The following is a 14,130-nucleotide window of genomic DNA, read 5'->3' as shown; positions in this document are numbered from 1 at the left end:
GCGTTATTAGATATTTTCATTTATTATATGACTTATTATTCAGATTTATTTAGTTTTAAAAATGTAGAAGTCATCATCTATCTATTTTTAATATATTTTATAAGACAATTTTACTGGGTGATAAAAAACCTATATGAATATAAAAAGGAAGGTCATGTGAAAAATATTTAATAATCTATATGTATAGTTAATATTGAGATTTAAAAGAAGTTAGCTTATTGAAAGAAAAAAAAATCGAAAAGAAGATTTAATTTAACAAATTCAAAGAACATGAGCGTTGATTGATTAAAAATACAAGGATAAAAATAAATAATTTACACAGGAATTTTGCGTTCCAAAGAACCAGTGAATAAATTTGTGGCGAGATATTGAATTGGTTTATTGGTTTGGTGGAGCCTGAGTTGTTGCAGTTGCTTTTTAAAGTGATTTTTACTTAGAAATATATCAAAATAATATATTTTTTATTTTTTAAAAAATTATTTTTTTATATCAGCGTATCAAAATAATTTAAAATCACAAAAAAAAATTAATTTGAATCAAAGAAAAAAATAAAAGAAATTTAAATTTTTTTAAAACGTAAAAACAAACAGGGCAGGTGCTATCCTTTTGCTTTGCTTCAATGTTTTTTAAAAAAATTAAAAATTAAAAAATATTTTTTAATATATATTTTTTTAAAAAAAATCTACCTCAAAACTAAATAATACCGTGACTTCAAACTCAATCATATGTCATGATCACATATATGATTTTTCTAATCCTTCACCGAAGACATCCTATCATTAGTCAAAATTTTAACACTTTATAGTTAGAGAAATAGTTATATGACCCCCCCGCTTCATCTATCAAATAATTAATATTTTTTTAAAAAGCTTCTAAATAAAATAAAAGATTGGAGGTTTTGTTTATTTTTGGTTTGGTTTTTTAACTCGTCACGTCACTTTAGGGTAGGAAAAAAAACACATTTGAAAAAAAAATATTCCTTCCAGATTTTTTCTGGATCACCCGAGTTATGAATTGACCCTGCGGGTCGACTGGTTTACTCCGGGTCAACTACAGGCCCAAATTTTGAATGTAACAGACCCCAACGCTGCTGGGTCTAGCCTCCTAGCAAGACCTAAAGCGTTGAGTCCTGCTGCTGGGCATGGCCCAAGCTGTTGGGTCCTGGTTGAAAATGGCTCAAAGATGTTGGGTCCTAGTGGAGGGAGGGTCCAATTGGCGTTGGGTCGTGGTGGAAGGCAAGGTCCAAAGTTGTTGGGTCCTGGTGGTGCAGGGCCCAATTAAGCGTTGAGTCATGGTGGAAGGTAGGGTCTAATTGGGCGTTGGGTCATGGTGAAAAGCAGGGTCAAAAGCTGTTGGGTCCTGGTGTGGTGGGAGGCAGGGCCGAATTGGGCGTTAGGTCATGGTGAAAGGCAGGGCCCAAAGCTGTTGATCCTGATTCCAATGTTGTTAGGTCTTGGTGTGGTGGAAGGCAGGGCCTGCTGTGAGCAAGGCCCAACACTGTTGGGTCTTACTTGTAGGTAGGGCCCAACGTAGCCACGGGTCTGGCTACACAGCCAGACCGAATCTCAATATAATTTTTTTAAAAAAAATATTTTAAAAAATAATATCAAAATATCAAAAGAATATTAATTTGAAGTCAAAGAAAAATTTAATTATTTTTTTAATTTTGGATCCTGCTGGACAAGAGGACCCAACACTATTGAAATGACTATTGGAGTGCCACTTCCAAGTATTCCTGGTTTCCTGTAAGCTAACTGATTCTAAGAGAAATAAAGCACTAGGTCTGCAAGGGGCAATACCTAATGTTGATGGGTCCTGCAATGGACATAACCCACACTAATAGGTCTTGCTTGCAGCAGGAGCCAAGGCTGATGGGTCCAGCCGCAGCACGACTCAAAGCTATTTTGGGTCTTTCTGGAGCAGGACCCAATTTAATATATTCTTCTTAAATCTGGCAGCCCAGTCAGAGCCAATCTAAATATTTAAAAAAAGATCAAAAATATTAATTTGAAGTAAAGAAAACAATAAAAAAATTTAAATTTTTTCAAAGCATTTTTGAAACGTAAAAATAAACATGCTTTAATAAAGAAATTCAAGAAGATAAATATCAAAAATATAAAAAAAGGTATTCATATAAAAAATAAGAAAAAGAAAAAATATTATTATTTCCTCTTTACATAATGAAAAAAAATTAATAAGAGAAAAGAAAAAAAGTTTCAAGAGTTATTTATGTTATATATATTATTATTTTTCTTATAATTCAAAATATTCATATCAAAAATATTATTATTTATGTTATAAATATTATTATTTATATTATAATTCAAAGTATTAATATAGAAAAATATTATTATTTGTGTTATAAATATTTTTGGGTTTCTAAATATAATTATTTGTGTTCTAAATATTATTATTTTTATTATAATTCAAAGTATTAATAGAAACAATATTATTATTTGTGTTATAAATATTTTTATTTTTATTCTAATTGAAAGTATTAATATTAAAAATAGTATTATTGGTGTTGTAATTATTATTATTTTTTCTATAATTAATAATATCATAATTAAAAATATTATTATTTGTATAATACATATTATTATTTTTATTATAATTAATATTATTAATAAAATAATTAAAAATTTTGGAAAAATTATTATTATTATTATTATCATTAATAAATTTAAAAAATACTATAATTACTATTGAAGAAAAACCATCATTTTTTAAAAGATTTAAAAATATAATTCGAAGTATTCATATAAAAAATATAATTATTTGTGTTATAAATATAATTATTTTTATTATAATTCAAAGTACTAATATAAAAAATATTATTATTTGGGATATAAATATTATTATTTTGTCAAGACTTATTATCCATTTTAAAAATAGTACTATTTCTATTATAAATACTATTATTTTTATTCTAATTGAAATTATTAATATTAAAAATAGTATTAGTGGTGTTATAAATATTATTATTTTTACTATAATTAATAATATTATTATTTGTGTCATACATGTTATTATTTTTATTATAATTAATATTATTAATAAAATAATTAATAAATTTGAAAAAATTATTATTATTATTATTATTATTATTATTATTATTATTATTATTATCATTAATAAATTTAAAAAATATTATTATTGCTATTGAAGAAAAACCATCATTTTATTTGTGTCAATAAAGATTTAAAAATATAATTCAAAGTATTCATGTAAAAAATATAATTATTTGTGTTATAAATATAATTATTTTTTTTATAATTCAAAGTATTCATATCAAAAAAATTATTATTTGTGTTATAAATATATTATTTTAATTATAATTCTAAGTATTATTATAAAAATATTATAATTTGTGTTATAAATATTCTTTGGTTTTTTTATTTGTGTTATAAATATTTTTATTTTTCTTATAATTCAAAGTATTCATATAAAAAATATTTTTATTTGTGTTATAAATATTCTTATTTTTATTATAATTCTAAGTAATAAACTAATTATATTTATAAATTAAATAATAATATTTTTATAAACTAAGACCTAATTTTCTTGGGTCCTAACGCAAGACTCATTAGTCTTGGGTCCTTCCGCGGGACCCAAGAGAATTGAATCCTGACACCATAACCAATTCTTCTAGGTCCTGAACTAAGAGCCATTAGCCTTGAGTCCTGCTGTCAGACCTAAGAGAATTGAGTCTTGACGCCAGACTTAATTCTCTTGCGTCCTAACACAGGACCCAATACTCTTAAAATTATAAAAAGTAAGTTTAAACTAGGAAAAAATAAAATAAAAAATAATGCCATAATAATTTGGACACAGTAGTATAAAAGAGAAAAAATAATTAGATTGATAAAATTACGTAAAAAGCTAATATAAAAATTTAAAATACATATTTTTTATTGAATATTTATGAGCAATTTTTTAAACAAATACTGCATATTGGATATATATAATTTTTTATAAATTAATTTATAAAATTATTATAAAAAATATTTTTTTATTATAATTCTAAATCATTTTGATGTGCTGATGTCAAAAATAATTTTTTTTAAAAATAAATTTCAATAAAATTTTAAATGAAAAGTATTTTGAAAACAACTGCTGCTATAATACCAAATAATCTCTTAAAAATCATCATTGTATTTGTTTTTAAGATATCACGGATCTTATTTGTTTTTGTATTTGAAAAGTATTTTTAAAAAAAATTAATTTTTTTATATTTTTTTTACTTCAAATTTTTTTATATTTTAAAATTATTTTAATGTGTTGATATTAAAAATAATTTTTAAACAAAATAAAACACTTTAAAAAATAACTTATATAAACACCCCGAAATATCATTAGCCCACCGAATCTCTTTGATCAATGATGCGCGGTAAGAAGCACGCGCGCGCGCCAGCAGAATTGTGCGTGTGGTTTGTAAGTTTAATTAATTTTTTTCTCACGTGTTAATTTGGGTCCCTTGCTCCTTTGTTCGCAGCTACCTATTCCCAGACCCACGCCTCCCCCCCCCCCCCAATCTAGCAACCCTAACGCAAGCCTTTCTGTTATTTTTTTTAGAAATCACACAAATCTCCACACTGTAACCGTAGTGTAATGCGTAGTTGTGCAGGTACTTCGAAAATCAAGACTCCAGCTTTCCAATTTGACAATGGAGGATTTGACAGAGACAGAGATTGGGAGCTCTGTCGAGTCCTTTCAAAAGTTTTTGGATTCGCAGAGAGAGGTTTTCCACAACCAAATCGATCATCTTCGAAGAATTGTCGTCACTCAATGCAAGCTCACTGGTGTCAATCCTCTTTCTCAAGAAATGGCGCGTCTTTTTCCCATTTTTTTAGTAATATGTAACTTTTTTCCGGCTTTCTTTCCCTAGCCATAACTAACTTTTATGAAATCATTCGCAGGCAGCTGGTGCTCTTTCGATAAAAATCGGTGAGTTTTTAGGGCTTTTGCCTTGCCTTTTTTATGATACACCATATGTATATGATTCCGTTGTTCCATTATTATGTTCGTCTCTTGATAATAATCAAAATTCTTGTAAATTTGGTTGTTTTCGGTCACTGCTAACATTACTAGTCGATTTGGCAGGGAAAAGACCTCGAGATTTGATAAACCCTAAGGCGGTCAAGTATATGCAAGAAGTTTTCACTATTAAAGATGCATTCAGTAAGAAGGAATCACGAGATATTAGTGTTCAATTTGGTGCTACAGTCACGCAGGTGATTTTCCCTTCCTTCATGTTTAAGTTTGGTTTTGTACGAAATTCACACATTAACTTTTTACCAACATTGTTTTTCATTACTCTTGCATGTATGTACATGAATTTAGAGACACACATGCAGTTATATTGATTGCTTTTATGCAATCTGTTCATGTTTGATCCTAACTTACTTTAAGTTATATAGTCTGCATCTAAACAAAAGATTGATTCTCTATGAATCAAGTACCATTCAAAGAGTGCATTGCCTGAGAAGATAAGGGCTTTGTATAGACTTGATGGATGTGTATCTGTTATGGATCATGACATGTGCTGCATCATCTATAGGTTCGGGATTTTTTTGCCAGCCAACGTACGAGAGTGAGGAAACTGATTCGGTTGTCAATGGAGAAGGCTATTAGAGTTAATGCACACAAGGAACCTCAAAATGGGGTCCTAACGACATCGGATGCTTTGATGCCTATTGATTTGGTTCCTTTGAACTCTGTTGACCCCAATCAAGTTCCCCTAAATTATGTTTGCTCCAATCCAGCTATGTTAAACTCTGTTAGCCCCAATCCAATTCACTTGAACTCTGCTGGCTCCATTTCAGCTCCCTTAAACTCTGTTAGCTCCATTTCAGCTCCCTTAAACTCTGTTAGCCCCAATCCATTTCACTTGGAATCTGTCAGCTCCAATCCAGTTCCCTTAATTTCTGTTAGTCCAAATCCAGTTCCCTTAAACCATGCAAGTCTGTATCCAGTTCCCTTAGACTCAGTTGCCCGCAATCCTGTTCCCTTAAACTCTGCTGGTCCTTCCAGAGTTGATGAAGCCCCCTCTTGCTCAACACAGGACGACATGCTACCTGGTTTAGATGAATTAGACAAACATTTTGTTGAGAATATTTTTGGTTTGTTGCGGAAAGAAGAAACATTTACTGGGCAGGTGAAGCTCATGGAATGGATCTTGCAAATACATACTCTCTCTGTTCTAAATTGGTACTTTTCAACTCACTATTATATTTAACAAGATGTGTTTTTTTCTCTGTTTGCATTTAATATTTTCCATGCACGTTCCCAGGTTTCTATTTAATGGTGGTGTCATGATTTTGGTAACATGGTTAAGTCAAGCTGCTGCTGAAGAACAAACGAGCGTTCTTATTGTCACCTTGAATGTAGTTATAAAATTTTATTGTCTTCCTTGCAACATTATTGCTTCATAAACATGCTTAGTATTTTGCATCTATGGTGTATTCAGGTCTTCTGTCATTTGCCCTTACATAAAGCTCCTCCTGAACACATGTCAGCCATACTTCGCGGTGTTAATAGACTGCGGTTTTACAGGACTTCAGGTGTGCTTTTGTTAACTCTTGCCTTTTGACCTCCCTATATCCTGCTTCTTGCATCTCACACAGATGTCATTTCCTAATTGTTAATTGATAAATGAACTCCATGGGCTATTGGTAATGTTTCTAATTGTTCTCATTGCATCAGGAGGATAGTTTCTGGAATTTTTGTTTCCTTGTTATGAATAATGAAGTTCATATCAGTTTGTTTTGATTTCATATAAAAATATTGAAACTAATATGGTGTTCTCTTATTTTTGTTTTTTATTTGTATTTTTTGTAAACCAATTCGATGGCTCTTCTGCCTGGTCATCATTGACCACAGATTGCTTCTGTCATTGTCAGACAAATAAGCAAAATGGAGGAATTAGCTGCTGTATGTACATGGAAATATTAAAATTTTTCTTGTAGTTCATTATAGCTATTAGTTCTCTGTTTTGATGATATCCTTTCAAGTTTTGCATTATATGATATGAGACACATTAATGTGCTTCTTTTCATTATGTGCCTTGTGATAATTTTGAATCTCATATATCTGATTTGAAGATCAGACATATCAAACAGGGCCAGGGTTTTGTTATCAAGATGGAGCAAAGTGTTTGCAAGAAGTCAAGCAATGAAAAAACCCTATGGCGTAAACTTCTCTACAGATGCACAGGACATGATTTTGAAGCAGAGGCAAGTTCATGAGATTACCTCCTATAATCTTAAGATTTGTTCAATCAAGTCTCATCTTTTGGCACTAATTTCGTGCAGCATTGATGAAATTATGGGCAATGAATTATGGCAGTCTGATATCAGTAATCCTGTAAGTTCTATGCACAGTCCGTTACATGGTCAAAAGTGGATTGATGTTATAGGACGTTTCTAACAGCTTTTATTTCTGCACAGGATGGTGTTCCTGCTCTCTCATTGGAAAGTTCAGAAAATATCAGGTATTGATATGTTTTTTGGTTTGACTTACAATCAGCCTGTTGGGAATGTTATTGGTGTTTGTTTGGATATTCAGTATAAATTTCTTTGTTTTTAGGAAAATCGAGTCTTCACAAGCATTGAAGCTGTTGCCAGCATCAACAGATGATCCGAGCAGAAAGCACATCCTAGGTGCACCTTCATCCCGTATCCTCAATTTTTTTTTAAGTGGTGCCTTGCAACTTAGCTGGCATTTGAAGGAAAATTGATAGAATTAACATTTCCTTGGTTAAGGGATGAAGCTTTTATTTACTTAATATAGTTACACCCATCTCTTGGTGCATGCTTATTTTATACAGTGAACTTGTAGCTGTATTTTTAACTGAAAAGTCCAAAGCCACTTGATATGTTTACCGTTTTATTTATGATATGCAATGGTCTGGGAAATGCCTAGTCAAAGTGTTCGCCATTAGGTCAAATATATTTTCCTGACAGTCTTATGGTTTAAAGGCTTAGCCTAAGGAACTTGGATGGCAAGAACTGACAGATGCTACTCTTTTCCCCTATGCTAGCTGTTACAGTGACTATAATAGTGAGGGCAGTTCTAAACCATTGACTTGTAGTATTTTTTTACTATGTTTTAATAATGGCTCTCCTCAGAGTTGGCGCATGAAGTATTGGAGGATTTTGTGTATGCAATCGCTTGTACTGGGTTGGTTGTTCTGGATTTTGTCCTTTTCTTTACCAGGAAAGGAGTCCAAATCAACTAAAGTGATTGATGAGCTTTATGCTTTTTGATAATATGTTTCTATTGTAGTAGTTAAATGACATGATGTGCAGCAAGAAATCATTTAATATTACACCAGAAGGTGAGTTTAGTTACTAGGATAAGCTTATCTGGTTGCCTTTGGTAGAATTTTAATTGGCAAAACCACCTTTTTTCCCCACTGCTTGTAGCAAATGACTGGCTTACCCGTGTTTCAAAGTTAGTTGGTTGACACCAAATTGACTAAATGTTGGTCGCTTTTTCTCAAATCAATAGCTGAAATGAACTTATTTTGAAAAATTACAGCAGCCTCAACACCAGCCTTCTGGCTAATGTCAGGGTGATTTGGTGGTGAACTGGCAAACAAAACCAACACATGCAGGGGGGAATTTTTTCAAAACATTTGATTACATACTTGTATTCTTAAAAAGTGCAATTTAGTTCTTTTCTAATAGCCTTTTTAATTGCAATAATTGACTTCACCCGCATTTTTGGTGTCAATCAATCAAATTTCAACTCATGGGGCAAAATATGCTATAATCTAGCTGAGTATAAAAATGAAATTAATGTGTTCCTTGGTGATGGTGATGTTTGTGGCTATTTCAGGTTTGATTACCTTGCAATTTGTTTTGTTAAACCTCACTTAAAAGTTATACTGCAACTTCTCTCACCACCTCCGTACATGTATGTAATGAATGAACAACATTAACCTGACTGACAATCTCAAAATGTTTCAATTTGTGATGGCTATTAATTGACGGCTTGTGCTTATTATCAAATTATAAGGTATAAATATGGCAGTAGATGGTCAGTAGTTTCAATTTGAACCTTTTTGTTTATATATCTGTGGCCCATGGTTTTGTTGGTGGCTTCTGGCAGTTTAATGAGGAGAAACCCCATTCAGTAATCCATTTGGGTGCATAACCTTAGAAATATTGTTGGTTGCATTGGTTACAGTTTTTTTTTGGAATTCTGGTTGAATGGTTAATAAAGTTGTGATCTGTGCTCGGTCATTTTTACTGATTAAATTTACCTCATCGCAAATATAATGCTTGAAGTGCAAGAGCACTTTTGATTGTAGTTCTATTTGTTTTCAAAATTGGTCTCAGACTTGTTAATTATCAAGTGTATCTTTTTGCATTTTCAGTCTGGCATTAAAAAATTAAAGTTCCTAATTAAGATTTTTTTTTCTTGGAATTGGAAATAATTCATCCTCTTGAACTACTGAAGTACCTCAATGATGAATGTGCATTTGTAGTTTTCTTGTTTCTCAGTCGGGAAAAACGCATAAGTACCTTCCTTAGCTAATAACAGATACAAGAGAACGTAGAAAAGTTCAGCTTGTGGAACAGCCTGGCCAGAAAACAGCTGGCAGAAGCCCTCAGGCCACCAAAGCTGCTCCTGTTAGTACAGGTCGCCCAATGTCTGCTGATGATATCCAAAAAGCAAAAATGCGTGCTTTATTCATGCAGAACAAGCATGGGAAAACAGGTCTTTCATCTAATGGAAATACTGGTATGAAAAATGGACCTTCAAGTATGTCTGCAAGTTTGTCTCTAGTTTCCAAAATTCATATTCGGCCAAAGATTGAGGAATACAAGAAACCTGTGATGCCTCCCCTGGAAGTTTCTTGTAAGGTTGAGGGGTCCCTCAATCCAAAGAAAGAAATTGATTCAAAGGAAGCCATGTGGGGAGTTTGTATTGAAGTCAAGATCCCATGGAAGACTCCTCCAGGTACACGTGCTATTGGTGTTTCTTTGTTGGTTACTTTGATCAGTTATTATATTAGTGCAGATGAGTAGATGCTTTGTGGATAAAGTGAGGCACCTTTTTACACTGTATAACAATGTGTAGAATAGATAAGATACAGGTGTTTAAAAATTTGCAGTTTAATGCTTTTGGATCTATGTTGATATTCAATTTATCGCGTGACTCTTTCCATTCAATTGCCCATAACTTGTTTCCCTGCCATTATATCGCAATGATTTTAGCATTTGGATTAGCCGTCTAATACAGCAAGTGGATAGCCTTTACAAATACAACATTTGCTGATGTGCATTGAAGATGCTAACTGGTCTGTTGATAAAGACTATTATTGTAGTTGTGGGGGCTTGAATTAAAAACTTTTTTCAAGCTATTAGTTTGTTAATACTAACTTATCAACAGGAAAGAATGTAGTATTGCAACTGTTAATGTTGTGAAAATTTGGCATAATGTCATAATAATGCAAATTACTTTATATGGTGAAGTTTATGCTTCCAACCAGATTTTATAGCATTGGTGGGTAGCAAGTGACAATAGCCTCATAACTTGATGCAGTAAATACCTGAAGATTGCTCATATGCACTGTGAACATGGATTATCTATCTTAGCACTTGTACACATTGATTTTTAATTCTTTCCCAATTATGGCATCCACTTACCATATGGTATCAAATCACGTCAGTTATTTCAAACCTGGAAACTCCTGAATATGGTTTGTTGGATTACATCGTGAGGACCATCTTTATACAATTATGTTGAACGGATGAAATGTAAAGGTGAAATTTTCTGCCATATGGTGTTTTTGATTTGCCAATGAGTTTGCTATACAACCTGAAACCTTTTCATTTCCCATCTTGGAATTGAGCACATATCAAGCACAAAATTATGAGTGAAAAGAGTTTCACAGTGCTTTATCAATTCTGGATTGGGGATTGTATATTATCAGCATGAGGCCCAAACACCTGGATGCTGTACTCAATGCAGAGAAAATCTTGATACAAATTTGTAAATCTATGAAACTATAAATAGAGAATCAGTTTCATATTAGTGGATAATCAGCTTCTGCACTACTGGACTTTGGCCAGATTTAGTAGTTAGCTAAGCTGAGAGAGGCCGACAGTATTCTCTTTGCAGATTGATGGTGACTGAGCTCCTTCACTTCCATTTGTCTTTCCTATTCCTCTCAAAACCAAACTGCTGTCTTCCAACTTTTCATGGGTTGTCACCCAGCGGAGTTGAAAGCTGCTTGCTGGTTGTAAATGTGCATAATTATTTGATTTTGTTTAGGCTTTTCTCTTCCACTCCTGTTTTCCTTTGGTTTTTCTTATTAACTCAATGCGCATTCTTTGGTTTTTCATCCTTTTATGCACTTATCTTTTCTGCAGAAATAAAACTCAACGTTCTCTGGAGAGTGGGCACTGGTGAAAATGGAAAAGAAGTTGATGTTCAGAAAAACAGAAACCGTAGGGAGGTAGAAACCATCTATCAGACAGTCCAGGAGTTACCATCTAACCCCAAGGAACCATGGGACCTCGAGATGGACTATGATGACACGTTGACCCCAGAAATTCCAATTGAACAGCCACCTGATGCTGATGGTGCAGAAATACAGTTTTCCCTGACCGAACATGTAAACACTGTAGTTGCACCATCACCAGCACCTTCCCTGCCTCAGGTTGGTGGAGGGAGTGCAACTGAACCAGATCTTGAGTTGCTTGCTGTATTGCTAAAAAATCCAGAATTGGTTTTTGCATTGACTTCTGGCCAAGCTGGCAATTTATCAAGTGAGGAAACCGTGAAACTGCTTGATATGATAAAGGCTGGAGGGGCTGGTTTGGCAGGTAGTTTAAATGGGCTTGTTGGGAAAGTAGGGGAGAAGGTTGAAGTTTCTCTTCCATCACCAACTCCGTCAAGCAATCCTGGAACGGTGCGTGATTTAGGCCAATATTGCAAATTTTGCTACAAATCATTAAACTGTTGTCAACTTCCTATGGGTAGAGCAATTTGCTCCTACAATTTAGTAAATATATAAATCTCACGGGGAAGCACACATTAAAATCTGGGTTGCACAAAGCCCAACATTGTTTATGTAAGCCAAACTAAAATGAAAGGTAAATATGAACTTTTGAGCAATTAGAGATGTAATGTAACCTGTTGTGGGACTTGGGATTTGACCATGGGAGTTGCTTGGATGATTTAAGCAGTCTAGAAATGGGTCATATAGTTCTTTCAGCCTCGTCTATTAAAATTGCCATCAAAGTTCGGAAGATATATGGTTGAAGCATTTTTGCCTTTGTCCATCCACTGATTGATCGTATCTTCCATAAGCTGGGAATGGTGGATTGATGTGTCCCATGCAGGCTTCTGTGAAAATTGTGCTCTTGACTAAAAAAGTAGTGGGCGCCCTAATAGGTGTTGTCACTTGAACTAAAAATAACATTACAGAAAAATAAAATGGTATGTGTTTGTTACAGAATTCTTCCTTGGTTACAATGAGCATATACTAATATTCTATTGGGTAACATTGTAAAATATGCAGAGTGGATGGAGATCAGAAGGTGACAAGAATCCATTTTCCCAGCAGGCTTCATCGGGGAACAGAGTTGCATACACTGACCCCGGAGTCCCCACCGTTGCTCCTCTAGCCGAGAACACAAGCTCGGTGCAACGTCAAAATCAAGCCACTAACATCAGAACACCACAGCAGCAAGCAAGCAGGCCAATACTATCCCAACATCATCCTTTCTCATTGTCTCAAACAAGCATCATAGTACCTGAAAACCGACAACCTCCGATGGTTCTCCAATCCCAACAGAGTTATCCCACCAATTCTTCAATGTTGCATACGCCATCCTCAGAAATTGTTTTTACCATGAAAAATTTACCCGTCAATACCCCTTCCCTGCCGAACCCTTCAGCTGCAATTGGGCCTTCAATGTGGGTTGAAACCATGAACAACGTAAAACCAGCTCCATCCATTTCTCTCACATCAAATCCACCAGAGAGATGGCCAGTTCCATTTCCACGATCAACATCCGCAGTACCAGCTCCAACACAGTTACAGTCACATATAAACGAACCTCCCACTGTACACTCGTCGTGGCCACATACTGGTGATGTAGGTCCAATGCGTGATTCCTGGAGAGTTAGGCAGAGTTTAGTATCAAATTCCCCATCTCATGTTAATCAAAATAACTATGTGCCACCATATGGAGGGCCTGTGCAGCCACAGTTGCGGTCAGGTCCTCCTCGGGAAAGAAATGAATATTTGGGTGATGAGGGTATTGAGTCTTGGAGTCCGGAGAACAGCCGTTTTGAATCACAAGAGTACATGTCAGGGAGAAACTATTCAGGAGCCAGGACGAATTCCGGATGGGACTACCTGCCTGATAATAGGTCCAGGCAACGGAATTCTTCTGGGTACAGGGACCGTAACCGGAATGGAAACAGAAGACGGCACTGAGTGAATGAATGCTCCTTTCATGATTTTGCCGATCATGGACCCGTTGTCTAGAGTGAATGCAACGACGGAGATTTACACGCTAATATAGGGTGTGAAGTTGTGATGAGCCGAGGTAAGAAGCGGTGCAAATTCTAACAGCAAATGCAATTGTCTAGGTACTTGGTAACTCGATACTAAATCTTGACTGAAAGCGTGTGGTACTTTGACGAAGTTGCAGTTCTTCCTTCCTTTAATATGATAATATAAACAAGGACGATTTTTTAATAATAATAATAATAATAATAATAATAATAAAAGCCATGAAAGAATCGTTGAATTGGAATTTAGCTTGGCGTGCCTTCATAAACCATCAGAGACAAACAGGAAAGGGAACTATAGATATCGAAATATGATATGTGATTGAAATGAAGTTTATAAAAAGAGAGGAAAATCTCAATTCAGTCCCTGACATGTTACTCTTAACATCAATTTAGTTCCAACCAGTTGATTTTATCAATTTGCCTTTACATTTGCTTGCAATCCAGCTTTTAACCTTACAAAAAATAAAATATAAAGGAACATTGAAATAAAACTAACAATTACGAACCCGTGCTTATTAATATTATTATTTCTCCATTAAATTTTCTATTCCAAATCCTTGTTCCTTCTTTGCACTTATTATTAGCCAA

The 14,130-nt window shown here is 33.8% G+C and overlaps 1 protein-coding gene across 2 annotated transcripts; it reads left to right on the top strand.

The window, feature by feature from the left end:
- Positions 1-4,502: 4,502 nt before the first annotated feature.
- On the top strand, positions 4,503-13,672 carry LOC7491316 (homeobox protein LUMINIDEPENDENS). Of its 2 annotated transcripts, none has more exons than XM_052446909.1 (13): positions 4,503-4,832; positions 4,924-4,947; positions 5,104-5,234; positions 5,561-6,210; positions 6,293-6,386; positions 6,470-6,563; positions 7,109-7,235; positions 7,314-7,365; positions 7,449-7,492; positions 7,588-7,676; positions 9,550-9,969; positions 11,385-11,926; positions 12,539-13,672. In XM_052446909.1, exons 1-13 carry the CDS (start codon positions 4,667-4,669, stop codon positions 13,460-13,462), a joined length of 3,357 nt encoding a protein of 1,118 aa, XP_052302869.1. In that variant the 5' UTR covers positions 4,503-4,666; the 3' UTR covers positions 13,463-13,672. The 2 variants fall into 2 exon arrangements, with proteins under 2 accessions (XP_052302869.1, XP_024440704.2); XM_024584936.2 differs by having other exon boundaries at positions 4,504-4,828; positions 4,920-4,947.
- The last annotated feature ends 458 nt before the right edge of the window (positions 13,673-14,130 follow it).

Source organism: Populus trichocarpa, chromosome 14 (assembly GCF_000002775.5).
Source record: "Populus trichocarpa isolate Nisqually-1 chromosome 14, P.trichocarpa_v4.1, whole genome shotgun sequence".
Classification (NCBI taxonomy): Eukaryota; Viridiplantae; Streptophyta; class Magnoliopsida; order Malpighiales; family Salicaceae; genus Populus; species Populus trichocarpa.
The sequence above is the reverse complement of the archived record's forward strand: the minus strand, read 5'-3'. Positions and strand labels throughout refer to the sequence as shown.

Coding starts and splice junctions, on each gene's coding strand:
- LOC7491316 (XM_052446909.1), top strand. CDS start 4,667: ATGGAGGATTTGACAGAGACAGAGATTGGGAGCTCTGTCGAGTCCTTT. Junction 6,211..6,292: donor ACTCTCTCTGTTCTAAATTG/GTACTTTTCAAC, acceptor GCACGTTCCCAG/GTTTCTATTTAATGGTGGTG. Junction 7,366..7,448: donor AGTCTGATATCAGTAATCCT/GTAAGTTCTATG, acceptor ATTTCTGCACAG/GATGGTGTTCCTGCTCTCTC.